Source organism: Dermacentor albipictus, chromosome 6 (assembly GCF_038994185.2).
Source record: "Dermacentor albipictus isolate Rhodes 1998 colony chromosome 6, USDA_Dalb.pri_finalv2, whole genome shotgun sequence".
In the NCBI taxonomy this organism is placed as follows: domain Eukaryota; kingdom Metazoa; phylum Arthropoda; class Arachnida; order Ixodida; family Ixodidae; genus Dermacentor; species Dermacentor albipictus.
This window is the reverse complement of record NC_091826.1, coordinates 19,417,075-19,434,107: the sequence shown is the minus strand read 5'-3', so window position 1 is coordinate 19,434,107 and position 17,033 is coordinate 19,417,075. Positions and strand designations below refer to the sequence as shown.

The window sequence follows — 17,033 nt, the reverse complement described above, 5'->3', positions numbered from 1 at the left end:
TCTTTTGAGTTGGACAGGGGTGTAATTGCAACTGCAGTCTTGTGTTGTCACAGACTATAGCAATCCAGAAACTGCTCATTCAAGCATAAAGTGACATGTTTGTGGAACAACAAAGCAAGAAAGATAGAAAAACCATTTAATCCTGTTAACTGTGTGGTTCTAGTTAAAGAAAATGAAGAGAATTGCTACATTAGATGGATAAAGTATTTCTTAAACTAAATTTCTATGTTGCAGTAAGAGGTTTATTACTAGAATATAAAATGAAGGCCAAGCTTTAAATTGTATGTTAAAATTTCGTGCCAGAACCTTCGTGCTGGCGCATGAATGTTGGCGTTGCAGATCTAGAGTATTTGCTCGTATGTAAGTCATTGCGCCGCAATAAATTCTTAGAAGGTGCTAATTTCAGTTTCTGGCTTTTTAGAATACCATGTAGTTCATTTGTACTTTTAAAAAAAAATTAACTAGATCCAAGCTGGTGCAAAAACTTTGAGGAAGCCATTTTCATCTTTTCCTTTTCCCACTTGCCAAGCCTCTTTTATGGATAAAGTGGCTTTGGTATTGTGAAAGGGCAACTTGCTAATACAGTATATTGTTCTCTTAAGTGTCCTTTTAACGCTACAAAATTCCGTTGTGTAGGTGTAGCATGTTTTATTTCTGCCCCAGACGCGCTATCCTTTTCAATGAGCCTGGCACCACTGTCTTGAGGGATGTGGCCTTGCAGATTAGTCAGCGGCATCAAAAGGGCCTGAATGCATGGCGGGAGCGAGGAGGGTGCACTACTTTCGGAGCTAGATTGCGTGGGTGTCAACAGAGTGGGTGCCATCGCTGTGGTCGAGGAGGGAGGGCCTCTTTCCGGGTCGTTGGGAGGGGACACGGTGTCATGTGGGATGTGGCGTCGGCTTGTCTGCAGTTTTGCTTGGGCTTGTGCGCGATCGTCAAGAGACCAAAGACAAAGAGTAAACAGTGTCTTGTGTGTGCTTGCTTGCATTTCGTGACTGACAGCATGTGCTGCTTGCTCTGTGTGTGTGGTCATTGTACTGGCAGTTTGTGTCCCATCTAAGGGAATGCTTGGCACTTTGAACGTGTCCTGCTGTCAGGTTCAGTTTAAAAGGCACTGAAAGAGTACAGACATCAAATATAACTTTTTTTTTGTGTGTGTGGGATGCCTTAACTCTCCGAACCATAAAATTATACTGGCGTGCCTTGAAGGGCCCTAAATATAATAAACTAATACTTGTTTCTACAGACCAGTTTCAGTTTTGATAAGCAAGAGGTAGATGTTTCATGACACTTATGTACATTGGCTCGTAAGCTGCCTTGAACAGTTCTCTTATTGCAAGCTCTGATTTACCTGCCTCTACAGGATTTAAATGAAGGAACAGTGGGAGAGATCAGTTGGTTTTTGCCTCGAGTGTCTCTCCCAAAAGATGGTCACATCAACTTTAATTCATTTTTCTCCAATGAAATAAATCCCATTGTATATATATTTTTCTGCAAACAGTGCTCAATATGTGCAGATCCTGTTTTTATGCATCGGACGCACGGGTACACTAGAAATAAAGGGACAAGGTTGCTTGAAATGCTGAAGGACATCACATAGCCAAGTTGAGGTGCAAACGATAGGCATCTATGCAACTAGTTTCGCACTCTATTTATGAATTGGTACGTCCATTTCAGAACTTGTGTAATGACCCAGATGTCATTTGCATTTTAGTTGTACAAGCATTTCATACTTTGAAAGCTCGGTGCCCACAGCCTTTGTTTTAACCTGTGTTTGTTATTTAAGGGCGATCAGAAAAAGGGGGGGGGGAAAATGAAGTGTTTGTGTGCTTAGATTGTGGTGTGCATTAAAAAGCAGAATGAGTTGAGCTTCATTTACAGCACTGCGCTATGGTATTTCTTGTTTCTCATATGCAGTAGTACATTTTAAAATGTTGTCAGATGATTTAATCTACACCCATCCTTGCTAAGAGCTACCATAATGACTTGGTGGCGAATGAAGTTGCATGCTTGATGTTCGTCATGACATCTGCATATTGAGCAGGAATGTAAAAGCTTTTTTACTAGTCGAGAGCTTATGTAAAGCTTTTTCACAATTGCAAATATGTTACTTCTACGTATAATATGCTACTTCTTTTTTTTTGTCTGTGTATTCTCCTAACAGTTGTTTTATTACTAGTGATTGATATGCAGTTTCCTTTTTTAATGGTTTTAACTGTGTGTATCTATGTAACTGTATTAGGTTGTATCACTAATAACTAGATATGCACTTGACTTTGTAGCTGCTGCTACATATGACCATGGGCCTACACTAGCCTTTGGCTAGTTAGTGGCCCAACAGTTCTTTTGTACTAATTATTGTCAATGAAAACTAAACAGAATTGAATTGAAATTGAATTGAAGTAACCATAGTACAGCTTTAGGTCACCAAGTGCCACCAGATACTGTGGGAGGGGTGTTGGGGGTTGAGAATAAAGACCCCTGGAGATGTCACAATTGGCTGTGCTCGCTGACATGCAGATTTCCAGGGCAAGCCTAAGCCGTCACCATGGGAGAGCAGGGCCCACTCTGCGTCAACGTGCATGCCACAAATGCCACCACAGAAAACCTGAGTCGCCATGACATGCTGAACTGGGTGAATGATTGCCTCCGGACAAATTACACCAAAATTGAGGAGCTCTGTTCAGGTGAGAGCGAAGGGGGCACGTGCATATTGAACATTCAACCTCTGGTCTGTTGCGGTTTTACTACATACTGAAGCCCTAATCCAAACTGAACGCTTAAGCGAGAAAAAGCCTTATTTGACATGCTGTGTGCTTGTCTAAATGTGCGGGTGAATCGGTGTTTGGCGCTACATTTTTAGCCAAATTACGGCTGCAAAAGCGAAGCCAGCGGTGGACCTTTTTTAGCACTGGCCAGGCCTTATCGGCCAGTAGCTACTCAGCACGGCACTGCTGTCAGGCACTGCTGGCGGCGGTTGTGCTTCACACATCCATGGCATACGAGCAACGAAATGCGCTTCATATTCTATGGAGCTAGGGACGAACGCCCAATGAAAGCCACAGGGAAATGCAGCCCACGTATGGGGAAAGGTGTCTCGCTTTGAGAAGTACGAGGCGGTGTTGTGGCAAGTTCGTAAAAGGCCGTGAAGCCAAGACAGCAACCCGACGATGGTTCCTTAGTCAGCAGGACAAATTCTACCAGAGGCACATTTCAAATTTAGTGCTGCGATGGGACAGATGTCTGAACTGGTGTGGGGACTATGAAAAAATAGTGTAAGGTACGTAGAATAGTGTGTATATTTGTAATTACCTGCATGTACCTTATCTTTGGCCAGTAAGAGATAGGGGCGAAGACTTTGATTTGTCCTCGTAAAAACATGTAATTTCTACACATCTGACCAAAAAAACGTTGTAGTCACCACCTCCAAATTGGAAAACTTTGTACTGTACATCTGTTGCACACTAAGAATCTTGCATAGCTACGCCTGTTCAGGTGCAGAAATTAGTTGCAATGTCTTTGTTAGGGAATACATATCTGTAAGCTTTCCCGAATTTGTCGTAAAGCTTACCAATTAGGGCTTGTTCAATATTGCTAATGTTGCTTCAAGTTTCATGAAAAATTGTTTGTTTGCAAAAAAATCTTGTACAGGTTTTAAACGTGCGGGGTGAAAAAGATTGCAGAAAGAAATGCTAGCAAGAAATTGCTATGTTACCTCCACTGCCCATTTGTAGCAATGCTAGGCACTAAACAGTGCTACTCGGTTTGAGCAAGTTTATTCGAGCAGCTTCCTGAAACAGGCTAAATTGGCAAAAGCATGGTCGCTGAAAGTAAATCTTAAAATGCTGCATTGCTTCTAAGTCTCTGCTGTACCTAGCTTGCCGATCCTTGTGTGCTTCGTCTAAACATATTTGTAAAGTATGCGTATTCCATAAAAGGTTTGTGCTCTCACCTCTCCCTTTGACATGTCTTCAAGTACTTTTAAAATTTTATTAAAGTTCACAGGTTGTGCAGGTGTGCGACTGGTTAACGGGCTGCCATTAGATTTTGGATATGAAGCCTGCCAATCCCAAATTTGCACAGTCCAAAAATGTACTGATGTTATGGCATGTTCATCTTGGTTCGTAATGAGCCCAAAAATTTCACCTAATGGTAGCAAACATTGTGAAATTAAGTTTGGATGTTCTGATTTTACATAAGAGGATCTGTTAAGATTAGCTAAAAAATATGTTGCTTTTGCTAGGAGTTCAAAAAGTAGTCACTTAGATTTATCTTGCATATGCACATGTGGAAATGCATGCTAAAAAAAGCATGATGTTCTGACTTGTCATTGTTTTATTCAAGGCAGACAATTTGATTAGTCATTCCATTGTACTTGCACATGTTTCAGTGACCCTATAAACAGGAAGTGCGCACCCATGGTAGAAAAGATTAGAGCAGAAACAAATGTGCCACTGTTAAGCTACCTGAACAGTCAAACAGCAGTAAATCATCCATGAAACACCAGAACCCCACCCCAAACTTAGATCTAGTTCCAGTGAACAGTAAACGGGGAAAGCTGAACTCAAAGGGTCATAATGCAGTGGAATGCATTGTTATCAGAGATGGAACTTTCTTTCTTTCTTTTTTTTTTTTTGACAGGAGCTGCCTATTGCCAGTTCATGGACATGCTCTTCCCTGGTGAGTGAAGTGCTCATACCATGCACCCCCCCTTCCCCCCCCCCCCCCAAAGTCAAATCAATGAACCTAATGTCCGAGATCACGTTTCTCGGTAATAATCACAGAATGCATTGAAGCTTGCAAGCTCTATAAGTGTCTGTTTGTCTATAGCATCTAGAACTAAAGCATCATTAGCTTCTATTGCAGTCAAAATTGGCTGTTGCAAAGTTTGAGCATTCAATTCATTGCACTTTGGTTTTGTTCATGTAAGAGCCTTTAAAAATCACATTAACTTTGTTCTTCAAGTTGGTGTGCGGAAAACTTGTGGACATATATAATTTTATATGCTTGTTTCAAGTGTGATCCATTTTTGTTTCTCATTTGTTTTATCAAGTTGACATTCTGGAAGAAGTTTCTAAAAATCAGTTCATCATGTATTGCTAAGCAGGGTATTGATGGCTTTTGTATGAGGGAAGAAATTGAATAATACCTGTGTTCATAAGCAAAAGGAAAATGACTCATTAATGCCTTAAATTCTGATGCAAATGTAAAAATATGCATACAGTGGTACCGTTAGCTTGAGTCTGTTACTGCCTTTTATTACTTTGCAACCAACCATAGAAACTTCGACCATTGCATGTTAAATGCATGTCAACGTTGAATTCGTTGCAATGCTGATCTGAGGAAGTTGGCTGAGCACAAATCCTGATGAAAGCGTGTGGTTGAAAACCATGTATAAATGCTTTTTTTTTCCCGCACGACAGGAGGCTGTCTCAAGTACTCCACTGTACAAACTATGGCGGCGATAGTGCGCATTTCTCACTCAAATGAGTTCTGGCTAAAGCATTAGGTAATCAAGGACATTAAAGCAAATAACATCAGGTTTGCATTGCTGAGTAGACCATAATTATGGTCGCTTGACGCAAACTAGGAAGGACGGGAGGGAACAAGGGGAGCGCTCCCCTCAGCAATATGAACCCAGCAATACTCAATACAGTACTCGGCAACATGAACCGACTAGCCCAGCAGCATGTACATCAGGTTTGTTTGCCCCGCAGGGGCGTCTGCGTAAGCAGGCGTTTGGTGTGTTGCGACACCACGGACCCGAGCACACGAGGGTTGGACCCTCCCGCGTGTAGCCGTGCGCGGCTTAGCCGTGTCCGGGGAAAGGGGGATCCTGGAGGTTGAGCCGATGCCGGGTGATCGGACCTTTAAGGCCCCCCGGCGGAGGCAACACACCTCTTTGGCCTCTGCTTCACGTAGATGGCACCCCCGGACTGACCCACCCAGGGGAAATCGGTAGTCGCCTCTTCCTATCTCTCTCTTCTCAAACCTTCGTCTTTATCTCTCACTTTTTTACCTTTCCTGTCTTCTTCTCTCTTCCAGTTACTTCCTTTCTCCACGGCGGCAAGGGTTAACCTTGTGTGGATATCCTACCTTGGGTACACCATATTTGGTTATAGTGACGGCGTACGGCTGGCGTCGTGCAGGCTTGGACACAAGCCCTGCCGCGTCCCCTCGTTGGGCTCCGTGGTGGGCGGTCGGCGCTGTTGCCGAACACACACACTTTCCTATGGCAGCTCAAATCTCTGTTGTCCATGATCGGCGTCTCAAAAGATGCCGCACCGAAGTACCATTTCAATTCTCCTTTCGAAGCAAGCCCCATCTTTCCCCAAATACTATGTAGTTCACAGTGAAAGTAATACACCTATTAGAAAGCTTTCTCCATTCCTGGTCGCCAAATGCCTGAAAGATAAAATCGGACAGACATACAAAGCCTCCAAAATGTCTAGCGGGGACCTCCTCCTAGAATTAAATAGTAAAGACCAAGCAGATAAGCTGTCTGAACTTACCAGTATTGGCGAGGCGACAGTGACTGTTTCAGCCCACAGAACACTCAATACAAGTAGGGGAGTAATATCTGAAGAAGACTTTATTGGCTTAAGTGACGAGGAACTGCTGGAAGGTTTCCAGGAACAAAATGTGACAAAGGTGCAAAGAATAGTAATCCGTAGAAACGACCAAGAAATCCCCACCAAACATGTCATACTTACATTTGGTACAAGCGTAATGCCTACCTCTCTGGATGCAGGGTACGTGAAAGTAAACGTCAGACCATATATCCCGAACCCAAGACGGTGTTTCAAGTGTCAAAGGTTCGGACATGCTTCACATGCATGCCGAGGCCAAACAACCTGTGCTAAATGCAGCTCAACTGATCATCAATCTGAAAACTGCCCTTCTTCCCCACATTGTACTAACTGCAAAGGAGACCATCCAGCCTACTCGCGGTCTTGCCCATGCTGGAAAAAAGAAAAAGAAGTAATAGCACTAACTGTCAAAGAAAAAATATCGTTCTTTGAAGCCCGAAAAAGACTGTCGTACCTTCCGCGACGCAGTTATGCCGATGTGACGCAGGCGGGGGCAGCGTCACAGAGGCTTCCGGAGTCCTCCGAGCCCACGCGCAGTGGTGCCGCAGTGACTCCTCCCGCCCCCGTGGTGGAAGCAGTCAGTACTGCTCCGCCCTCTTCAACGGCCCTGCAGACACCAGTCCCGCAGGGTCCTAAGATCAAGCGAACTCCAAGGCCCGAGACACGTGTCTCGGCGCCAAACTCTCGGTCCTCCAGCGCCTCGGAGAGAGCAATGGAGGTCGAAACAAAAACCCCGGTGTCCTCGACACCGAAGGACAAGCGCTCCCTCGAGCGCGGTAAGAGGGATAAAATCCCAATAACAACTCAAAATAAGAAGGCGATAACCTAAGGGTTATCGCTCTGTTTGTATCTGCCTTCTTCAGATCCATGTCCCCTAACATCTTTCTTATCTCCCATTCACTCGTTAATATCAATTTTTGCCTTTCAATTTCATAATGGCTTTCATGATCCATTGGAATTGTAGAGGTCTCATTCATAACTTAGGTGACATAAAAGACCTTTTAATAAACTTCTCTCCTGTGGCCCTGTGCTTACAGGAAACCAACCTAGGCGAAAAACACAAGAACTTTTTGAAAGGTTTCACTGTTGTACGGCGCGACCGTACTCAGACGAACCGGCTGTCAGGTGGTGTAGCCATTGTTCTGCCAGTTGGTATACCAGCCAGAGAAATTCCCATTAACACTCGCATAGAAGCCGTTGCTGTCACCGTTTTAGCTCACAAAACCATCACCATTTGTTCAATGTACATTCCGCCACATTCACATTTTACCGTAAGAGACCTAGAGATAATTTTAGAGCAGCTACCTGAACCATTTTTAATAGGTGGTGATTTTAATTCACATAGCACGTTATGGGGTAGTAAAACTACTGACACCAGGGGCCAAACACTTGAAGATTTTATTCTAACCAACGACATATGCCTATTAAACTCTGGTGCTGCAACTTACTGTTACCCAAGCACATGAGCTATGAGTTGCCTAGATCTGTCACTGTGCTCTCCATCACTTTTTACAGATTTTAAATGGGATGTCGTTGACAACCCCTATGGAAGTGATCACCTTCCTGTAAAAATTAACTTATCATCCCCACCACAAATCATCCCAAGCAAACCACGTCGTTGGAAGCTACACTTAGCAAACTGGGCACTGTTTCAAGAACAGGCCAGCCTGGAAAAAGTTTTTTCAAAGAATTTAAATGTCGACGATCAAAACGAATTATTCACAACCTGTATTATTAATGCCGCGCGGCTAGCTATTCCTCAGTCCTCAGGAGTGGTTCGACGTAATCATAAAATCTGGTACACGCAAGAATGTAAGGAAGCAAAAAAGAAACAAAACAAAGCGTGGGGCATATTCCGTAGATACCCAACCCATGATAATCTTGTAAATTTTAAAAAAGCGAAAGCCAACGCACGCCGCATCCGTCGAGACGCTGAGAAAACTTCCTGGAAGAACTACATATCATCTATTAACAGCTCAACCACATCCAAAAAAATGTGGGAACAAGTCCATAAATTAAATGGCAGCTTCTCCCCTTTCACAATCCCGTTATTAACAGCTCCCGGCACACAAACAAGTATAGGGGAACAGGCAGACATACTAGGGGAACATTTTTCTCATTTTTCAAGTTCCTCACACTACACTCCATCATTCCCGAAGCACAAACATACAACCGAAAAACAAAAACTTCCTACAAGTGGCTCTACAAACGAGCCCTATAATGCATTAATAACATTTCACGAAATCCAAAAAGTACTGTCGGCAGGTAAACAGACGGCAAACAGACGGCACCCGGCCCTGATGAAATACATTATGAAATGCTCGCTCACCTCTCAGACGCTGCTGTAAACGCACTTCTGCAATTCTTCAATAAAATATGGGTATCGGGTAAAATTTCGGAGGCTTGGAAAAAAGCCGTGATTGTACCGTTCCTGAAACCTGCAAAACCACCAACCACACCTAGTAGTTATAGGCCTATAGCCCTCACAAGTTGCCTGGCAAAATCATTCGAAAGTATCCTGAACGTTAGGCTGATGTTCACTCTTCAGTCACGTGAACTCCTTGACATCCACCAGTGCGGATTTAAAAAAACGTGTTCAACGACTGATCATCTCGTCCGCCTAGAAAATACAGTGCGAGAAGCATTCGTACACAAGCAACACTGTTTAGCAGTCTTTTTCGATATCGATAAGGCTTATGATACCGCCTGGAGGTACGGTATTCTTCGCGACCTAGCAGAACTTGGTATTCGCGGTAGGATGCTGAACTGCTTGAAAGATTTCATCTCCGACCGTTCATTTCATGTATGCCTTGGTGCAACTCTGTCGAAGAAATTCGTCCAGGAGAATGGAGTGCCGCAGGGCTGTATTTTAAGTACGACACTTTTCATAGTAAAAATGAACTCCATAGCAAAAATAATTCCTAGGTCCATTATGTATTCTGTATATGTTGATGACCTTCAAATAGCATGCACATCCTCCAGCTTACCAACATGCGAGAGACAGATACAACTCACACTGAACAAACTCGCGATTTGGGCAGAAAAAAACGGGTTTAAATTTTCACCCCAAAAAACAGTTGCTGTCCTCTTTTCACTCAAAAGAGGCCTACAGGTTGACCCCACCCTGCACCTAAATGCAACCGTACTTCCAGTAAAGAATGAACACAAATTTTTAGGCATAATTTTTGACAAAAAGCTCACATTCCTACCACACATAACCACCCTGAAAAAGAAAGCTTCCCAGTCACTAAATATACTCAAAGTACTGTCTCATAAACATTGGGGTTCTGACAGAACATGTCTTCTACACATTTATCGTTACTTAGTGCGTTCCTCCTTAGAGTATGGCTGCATAGTGTATGGCTCAGCAAGACCGACATACCTTAAAAAATTAGACCCAGTACATAACTCAGGCTTGCGTATTTCATGTGATCCATACCGTACGTCTCCTATAACCAGTCTTTACATAGAAACAAACGAACCCCCACTAGAAACTAGAAGAGCCGCTCTAACCTGTGCATATATTCTCAGGATACAATCTCTACCAAAACACATTTGCTACCCACTTGTAACAAAATGCCTTTCCCGAGTACTTTTTAACAACAAACCACAAACTACAAGACCACTGCTCATGCGATTTGAAGAGATGTGTCGGAATCTTGGCATAGCGGACACATTACCTGGCATTACCCACAGACAAAATCCACTACCCCCATGGTTCACCTTTCCCACAGCTTGCGATCTCACTTTAACACAGTTTCGTAAAGCACAAACGCCGCCACAACACATAATTCAGGAATTCCTTGCACTAGAAGAAAAATACAGCAGCTTCACAAACTTTTATACTGATGGTTCGAAAACAAATGAACATGTTGGTAGCGCAGTTGTACAGGGGAACTGGGAAGAAACAATAAGACTTCCGCAGTGCACATCCATTTTCACTGCTGAATGTTATGCCATTTCTATAGCCATAGACAAAATAATAAAGGAGAACCTCGCAAAAAGTATCATATACACAGACTCCCTAAGTGCACTCACAGCTCTTCATGCCAGAAATGCAGTAACACCATTAATAGGAGACATTATACACAATTTAATAAAAGCCACCACACAAGGACTGAACATTAAATTATGCTGGGTTCCGAGCCACGTCGGAATTAGTGGCAATGAGAGAGCAGACGCATGTGCGGCACAGGCCCGGCACAAAGAAATCACAAAAGTAAAGGTACCTCCTAACGACTGCATGAAGTTAATACATTATAAACTAAGGCAAAAATGGCAGTCTGCTTGGAACAATGAAGTAAACAACAAATTACACCTTTTAAAACCCGTGTTAGGCGAATGGAAATCTTGCACACACCAGGAACGTTTCAAAGAAGTGATTCCTTGCCGTCTTCGCATAGGACACACACACCTAACACACAACTTCATTCTAACAAAGCAAGACAAACCCCAATGTGAACTATGTGGAGACGAACTAACAGTAAACCATATCCTATTTTCATGCAGAAAACTTGAACCATTGAGGAAAACGTTTTTTACCATATTTTACAAAGAACACATCCCTTTTCACCCAGCTTTGATTTTAGGAGAAGATGCGCTTGTTGATGTATCATGTGTTTTTAGCTTTTTAAAAGAAGCAGGAGTTCTCATAAAACTTTAAAACTTCACAGAGCGTTAAACTACACAATACAGAACACCTCATCCACCTTCTCATCCCTGAGAAGAAGGCCGAGGTCTTTAGCTAATTTGTTGGGACTTTCCGGGCTCTTGCCCAGACAAGGACTCACTGAGGTGTCCCAACTTATTGAAAGAATCCATACCTAGTGTTTGGCGCATGATAGCCTAAGCTGCTTATGTGCCATTAACCCCAACTCAACTCAACTCAACTCAGGTTTGTTTGTCTGTGTGGCATCACTCAAATGGCATTAAAATTTAAGGCATTAGCAAGTTTGTCTTTTTCTGTGCCTGCGTGACATGGGTGGTGCAAGAGCAGCCTTATTGCTCGTTTTACACTAGAACAAAAGTTGCAAGATTTTGAAGATGACATCTGGAAAAGTGTTTTTCTGGAACTCTGCCTCAATTCTGAAATTGAACTCCGCCGGATAATTCAAAACTCGACCACTAGGCTTGCACATGGCTAACCTCTGTGGTGACTCGAATAGCAGCTCCTTTAGTGGAAGTATCTGTCTAGGCAGAGCTTAGGGGACAGTGAATGTGTTGGAACTGGTATCATTTCCTGTCAGAGACAGTTTTTGGCCTGCCCTAGGAATATTTTCAAGCACTAACTAGCTCACACTGTCTGAGTATGGTATTTACCCAATTTTAACATGCACTTTTTTAAAGAGGATTGGGCTAAGAATTGCCTGTGTAGTGTAATCGTACACAATACCAAAACCATATGGTCTTGCATTGTAGCGCGAAGTGACACGGACAGACTAGGAGCAGACAGGACGAGCGCTGAGTTAGTTCGCACTCGTCCTATCTGCTTCTAGTCTGTGTCCCTGTCACTTCGCGCTGCAATCCAAGATCATGTTACCGTACCAACTCGCCCAACTTTCTATCCTTTTGCACCAAAACCACCTTCACGGCCTTCATATGCTTTACTGCATTATGTATTACTGTGAAGCTGACATAAGGAAACTGTCCGCCCACTGTGCAACAAATAGACCCTTACCCATTTTGCTTGCTATAAAATCTGGTATGCGTAAAAAACTTTTAGTAGTTTTAATGTCATTTTGCGTTAGTTTTCTGCTTTGGATGCATAGAAAGCAGCCGTGCATTTGATTCAGGGCTATGTTAGAATTGGGCAAATGCTGCCATATGAATCGGCTGTTTATCTTGGCTTTTTTTTCCCATCTTGTTTAGCACAGGCCGCCAGATAATTGGATGAATTTCTTGGTGCCGTGAAGGCCAAAATAATCTTAAGTTGAGTGTGCCTACTAGTTTTGAGCACAATAACTTGGAAGATGCTTGTTTTTGGTTCGAGACCCAACTCCCCTTGAGCTAGACTAAGTTCACTCCAGTCCAGTTAGTACCTTGGGGGCTGAACCGAATTTCCTGAGATTTAGTGTTGCTTGCTGCTTTATTTTTTTTTACATTTAAAAGCGCCACTCTCACTCAACACATTCATTCTTTTCATTTTTTTTTCTACTGCATTCAGGTTGCGTGAGCTTGAAAAAAGTAAAGTTCAAGACAAATCTTGAACATGAGTACATCCAGAACTTCAAACTGCTTCAGGCTTCGTTCAAAAAAGTGGGCGTGGACAAGGTATGTCAACCACTAAGCAATTCAGTTATCTCTGTCTGGTCTTAACAGATTGTGCATGTTCACTTCTAATGCTCGCTAAAAAAAATTGTTCAGCCAGTGGTTGCACACATTGTAAGTTGCAGCGAAGATTTGGTAGCTTCCGTGTGGTATCAGAAAGTGAAAACTATTTGACTTTATTTTTTTACAAGTAGCAGGCAGGGCGAGGCAGTGTTCTAACTGGTTTGACAATGAATTGACATGTATGGGGGTGGTTTGCATGATCCATTGTCGTTTACATTCATGCTCAACACTGCAAGTTAAAGAAAGTTGGAAGATCACATTGTGTACTACAGCCGAACATCAATAAACTGTCACGGATATAACAAGTCATATGTAATGAATTGTTTTATTTCAATGAGTATTTTGCTATAACAAAACCACTAATGCATGCGCGAGACTTGCAGTTACAGCTAAGCAAGCATCTTTTTTTGCTTGGCAATACAAAGCTTAAATCTTGGTAGCAAAAATGCATGGACTTTGCAAGGGCAATTTAAGTTGTCATTCTGGATGCACATGTGGGCCTTGACCTATGTGTTGGCTGGCTGGTTTGAAATCGGTAAGCAATATGTGCTAATTCCATGTGAACATACCAGTTGCATGTTTTCAAAGTACTCTTGCACCTCATTATAACAACGTTGAGGGGTAAGCCAAAATTACTTCGTTATGTCCTTTATTCGTTATACTATTGCCCTTTACTGCAGTGTACTTGGCCAATGCCCAATGGTGTGCACAACAGTAAACATGCAGACTACAGCTTCATGGCTGCATATGGGATCAGAATTGAATAAAACAGCAAAAGGCTCTTCAGCATGTGCAATATTCGACTTCATAGCACCCGATGCGACAGCAGTTACGACAGCAACATTATGCTTGAATGTGATGGTCTTTTGCTTCCACTTTCCACTTGGCTTGTACATATTGTGAAGCTGGTGAAACAGTGACATGGTCTGAAGGAACAACTAGCACGCTGCTATGGGAAGTCTGTTGTGTTTGATCAGGATGTGGAACACATGGTGTGCCGTCTACGCAGCTTAGGTGATATTCTCTGGCAATCTTCACGACTTCTGTAGATAGTTTCGCTTCCGCAAAATTGTCCGAAGTGTACAGCTGACAGAGTGCCAGAACACAGTGCCAGAAACTTGGAAGAGTATGTGGACGTGTTTGGCCTGTGAAAGTGAAATTATCTGATCCACCACTCTCTCCGGTTGCCGTGGTTACGCCGTGCAAGTGCGTCGGCTTGGCTTGATCGGCTTGTGCCGGTTTCACGGAATCTCTGAGGTCATGCCTAGCAGTGTTGACGCAGCACGCCATGTTGTAGTAAGAGAAGTTAAGGCACTGGATTTTTGGTCACTCCACACGGAAGCATCATCTACATGTGGTATGGCCTCTGAGATTGCGTTCTGAGAGTGTGCCTTGCTTCGCCAGTCGCAGCAAGAGAGGTGCGATAACGTAAGAGTGTGGTGCTTGTGCGCAGCTACATGTGATGAAAGCTAGTGCTGCTCGACGGCATATTCGACGCAGAAATTTTGAAATGCCGCGCCAAATGAGCGCAGAACCTGGCTCAAAGCGATATGCTTAGTGCGCAACGTTCAGGATTTGCGGTATCCGGGATGAATTGGGGCACGTGGGGTAAGTGTTGAGTCCAGTGTTTTCTAGTACACCTGAAGCATTATTTGAGGCTGAGAGAGTAGGTGCGTTTTGGTGGCAGGAACTATCAACGGGTGCAGTTCTGACCGCAGCGTTTGTATTCTCCTGTTCTGTTCCAGAACATCCCCGTGGACAGATTGATCAAGGGACGCTTTCAGGACAACTTCGAGTTTGTCCAGTGGTTCAAGAAGTTCTTCGATGCCAACTATGATGGCCGCCCGTATGATCCTGTGGAGGCGAGAGGCAACACATCAGTCATTGGCAGCGGCGGCACGTCTGGCTCCACCTCTCGTATTGCAAACAACCACAAGGTTGCTGCTTCACGACCAGGTACAGTACCCACTGCTTCTGACCTTTTCCAGTGAAGAGTTCCCAGCATTCCCAGTGGAATCAACACATCTTACGGCCTTTAGTGTCTGGTTACATTAAATTTGTTGCCAAAGGGCAGTTCCTAGTAACAAAACAAATTGTAATGAACAAGCTTTAGTTTTGAATGCTGGCTCTCGTGAATAAATACTGGAAAACTAAATCTAGTGTACTTGCATTACGATTTACTTAGTTTGAGGAGCTTGAGGAGCCAAGTTTATGCGCAGGGGCCATGGGCAAACTTTAACTGCAGCACTAGTGCTTTTTTTGCCCGCCACCCCTTTCCTCATTAAAAGTGGAATGAAGTGCTTCATTACAAAGAAAAAAAGCATTTGTCCGTAGTGTTGCGAGTGTGTTGTAATTGTTAGCATAGCTGCGTCAACCGAACATATTGTGGGCCCATAACCAACATTGTTATTACAGTGCCAAATGCAAAAGATTTTGGAGCACATGATTTGGGACAGCGCTAAGCTCTGCCGTTTTGAAAGAAGTCTGAAAAAATTATCAGACCTTGCACCAAATCCCGACACGTTGGCCACAGCCTGGATGGCACATCGCCTGCTATCTTCTTAGAAGAGAGAGCATTCCCCAGTGGTCTGAGAGAATTTTGCAGTTCTAGGCATGGTGCTTGACGGAGGTTTAATGTTCCGAAGCCTTTCTCAGAACAGTCCCACGAGGCGTGCTAGCCAGCATGTGAGATGACCACATACGCCGCCGATCTCAAACCAAAGAGGCAGTCGCTACTCCCTTTTGCACCCGAGTAACCTTGCCTCGCTAGTGGTTGCAGTTAGCAGCGCAACAGTAGTGCCATCTCGTACTATTCTGCAATGACAACTGGTGCAAAGCCACGCGGCGAAGTCTGACTCCAGGAGATGCAGTAAGCCATGCGAGGAAAGCATTGGAGGACGCGTGTGAGTTGAGCGTCCCCACAACCTTGAGGTTGTGGAGCGACAAGATGTACGTGGAGTTTGTCAGGCGATCTTTTTACTCTTTCCCTGTGTTATAACCACTTTGAAGCAGTAAACTTGTGATAAACTTGTGTTGCACACGACTGCCTTTTTTGCTGCGGGTGCCGGACGTTGTTTCTCGTCCTCGGTCTGTGCAGTGCATGCGACCAAGCCCATGGCGCGAAACGCTCCGGTGTCCAAGCCCATCGGAGCAGCAACGCGGATAACTGGAAGCACAGGAGCCGGCGACTCTCACAGGCTTGAGGAGCTCACTAACCAGGCAAGGAAGCATGCAGCTTCTGTCTCTGCTGCCAGCTGTTCCCTGTGTGATGATGTGCACTAAAAAAGGATTGGTAAAGCAGTGTAAAAGACATGGATGTCGTGCGTGATAGAGGTGCTGGCTTCCGTGATCTTGCGCCCGGCTTATATGATCTGTTGCCAACTGCCAAGTGTTCCTTCTGGTGGTCGCCTCTGGTGGAAGCTTGTGCCACCTGATGTACTGGCCCTTTTTGGAGGCTTTCAATTGGTGCCTGCATGTATCTTTACTGCCTGTCTTTTCAACCGCTTTACCATTTATAATGTTGAAGCAGCTAGCTCAAGCATCCATCCTGTAGTTTTAATAACTGTAAAGCACTGTCCAGAGTTCGAACCACAATATAATTTTTAAGGAGGATTTAGTAAAAGCAGAGATCAAAGCTACTGAAGCATTGGGATGTGCTTGTGTGAAGACCATCCCTGCAGCAGAGGCTCTCTCCTGACCTGTTGCCTTGAGCAGTGCACGCAAAGAGCAGTTCTTCCCTGTGTTTGCTCGTGTGTACCAGAGCAGAGTACCTACAATTGCATCACGTGCCTTTCCTTTTTTTCTTTTAAATTTTCTTTATTTCATTTATTAAGCACATGTAATTTCCCTTATGTCGTCCTTGGTGTCAGTGTTCGTTGGCTTATATGATTAAAATCGGGCCCCTCGGCTAACCCCCTTTCTTATTTCTCGCTAGATGACACTTTTGGAGGTGGTTTTGTGTACTCAGCTTTTCAAGCTTTCACGGGAATTCCCAAGTTGAGTGTTGTTGCTGCCTACTTGTGCGTAGGGCAGGATGTGCGGTGCAAATTAATTACTGGCAAGACAGCTGGCTCCTCTGATAATAAGAATGCATGTGGTTTGTTCCCATTGTTT

The 17,033-nt window shown here is 43.8% G+C and overlaps 1 protein-coding gene across 4 annotated transcripts in view; it reads left to right on the top strand.

Moving 5' to 3' along the window:
* Positions 1–17,033, top strand: part of Eb1 (microtubule-associated protein RP/EB family member 1) — a 32,449-nt gene that overhangs the window by 3,163 nt on the left and 12,253 nt on the right. For all 4 annotated transcript variants that reach the window (XM_065455307.1, XM_065455304.1, XM_065455305.1 and 1 more), the window contains exons 2-6: positions 2,521–2,687; positions 4,642–4,680; positions 12,754–12,860; positions 14,666–14,876; positions 16,018–16,139. In XM_065455307.1, the coding sequence (XP_065311379.1) occupies positions 2,549–2,687; positions 4,642–4,680; positions 12,754–12,860; positions 14,666–14,876; positions 16,018–16,139 (618 nt within the window). In that variant the 5' untranslated portion in view covers positions 2,521–2,548. The remainder of the gene's footprint in view (positions 1–2,520; positions 2,688–4,641; positions 4,681–12,753; positions 12,861–14,665; positions 14,877–16,017; positions 16,140–17,033) is intronic.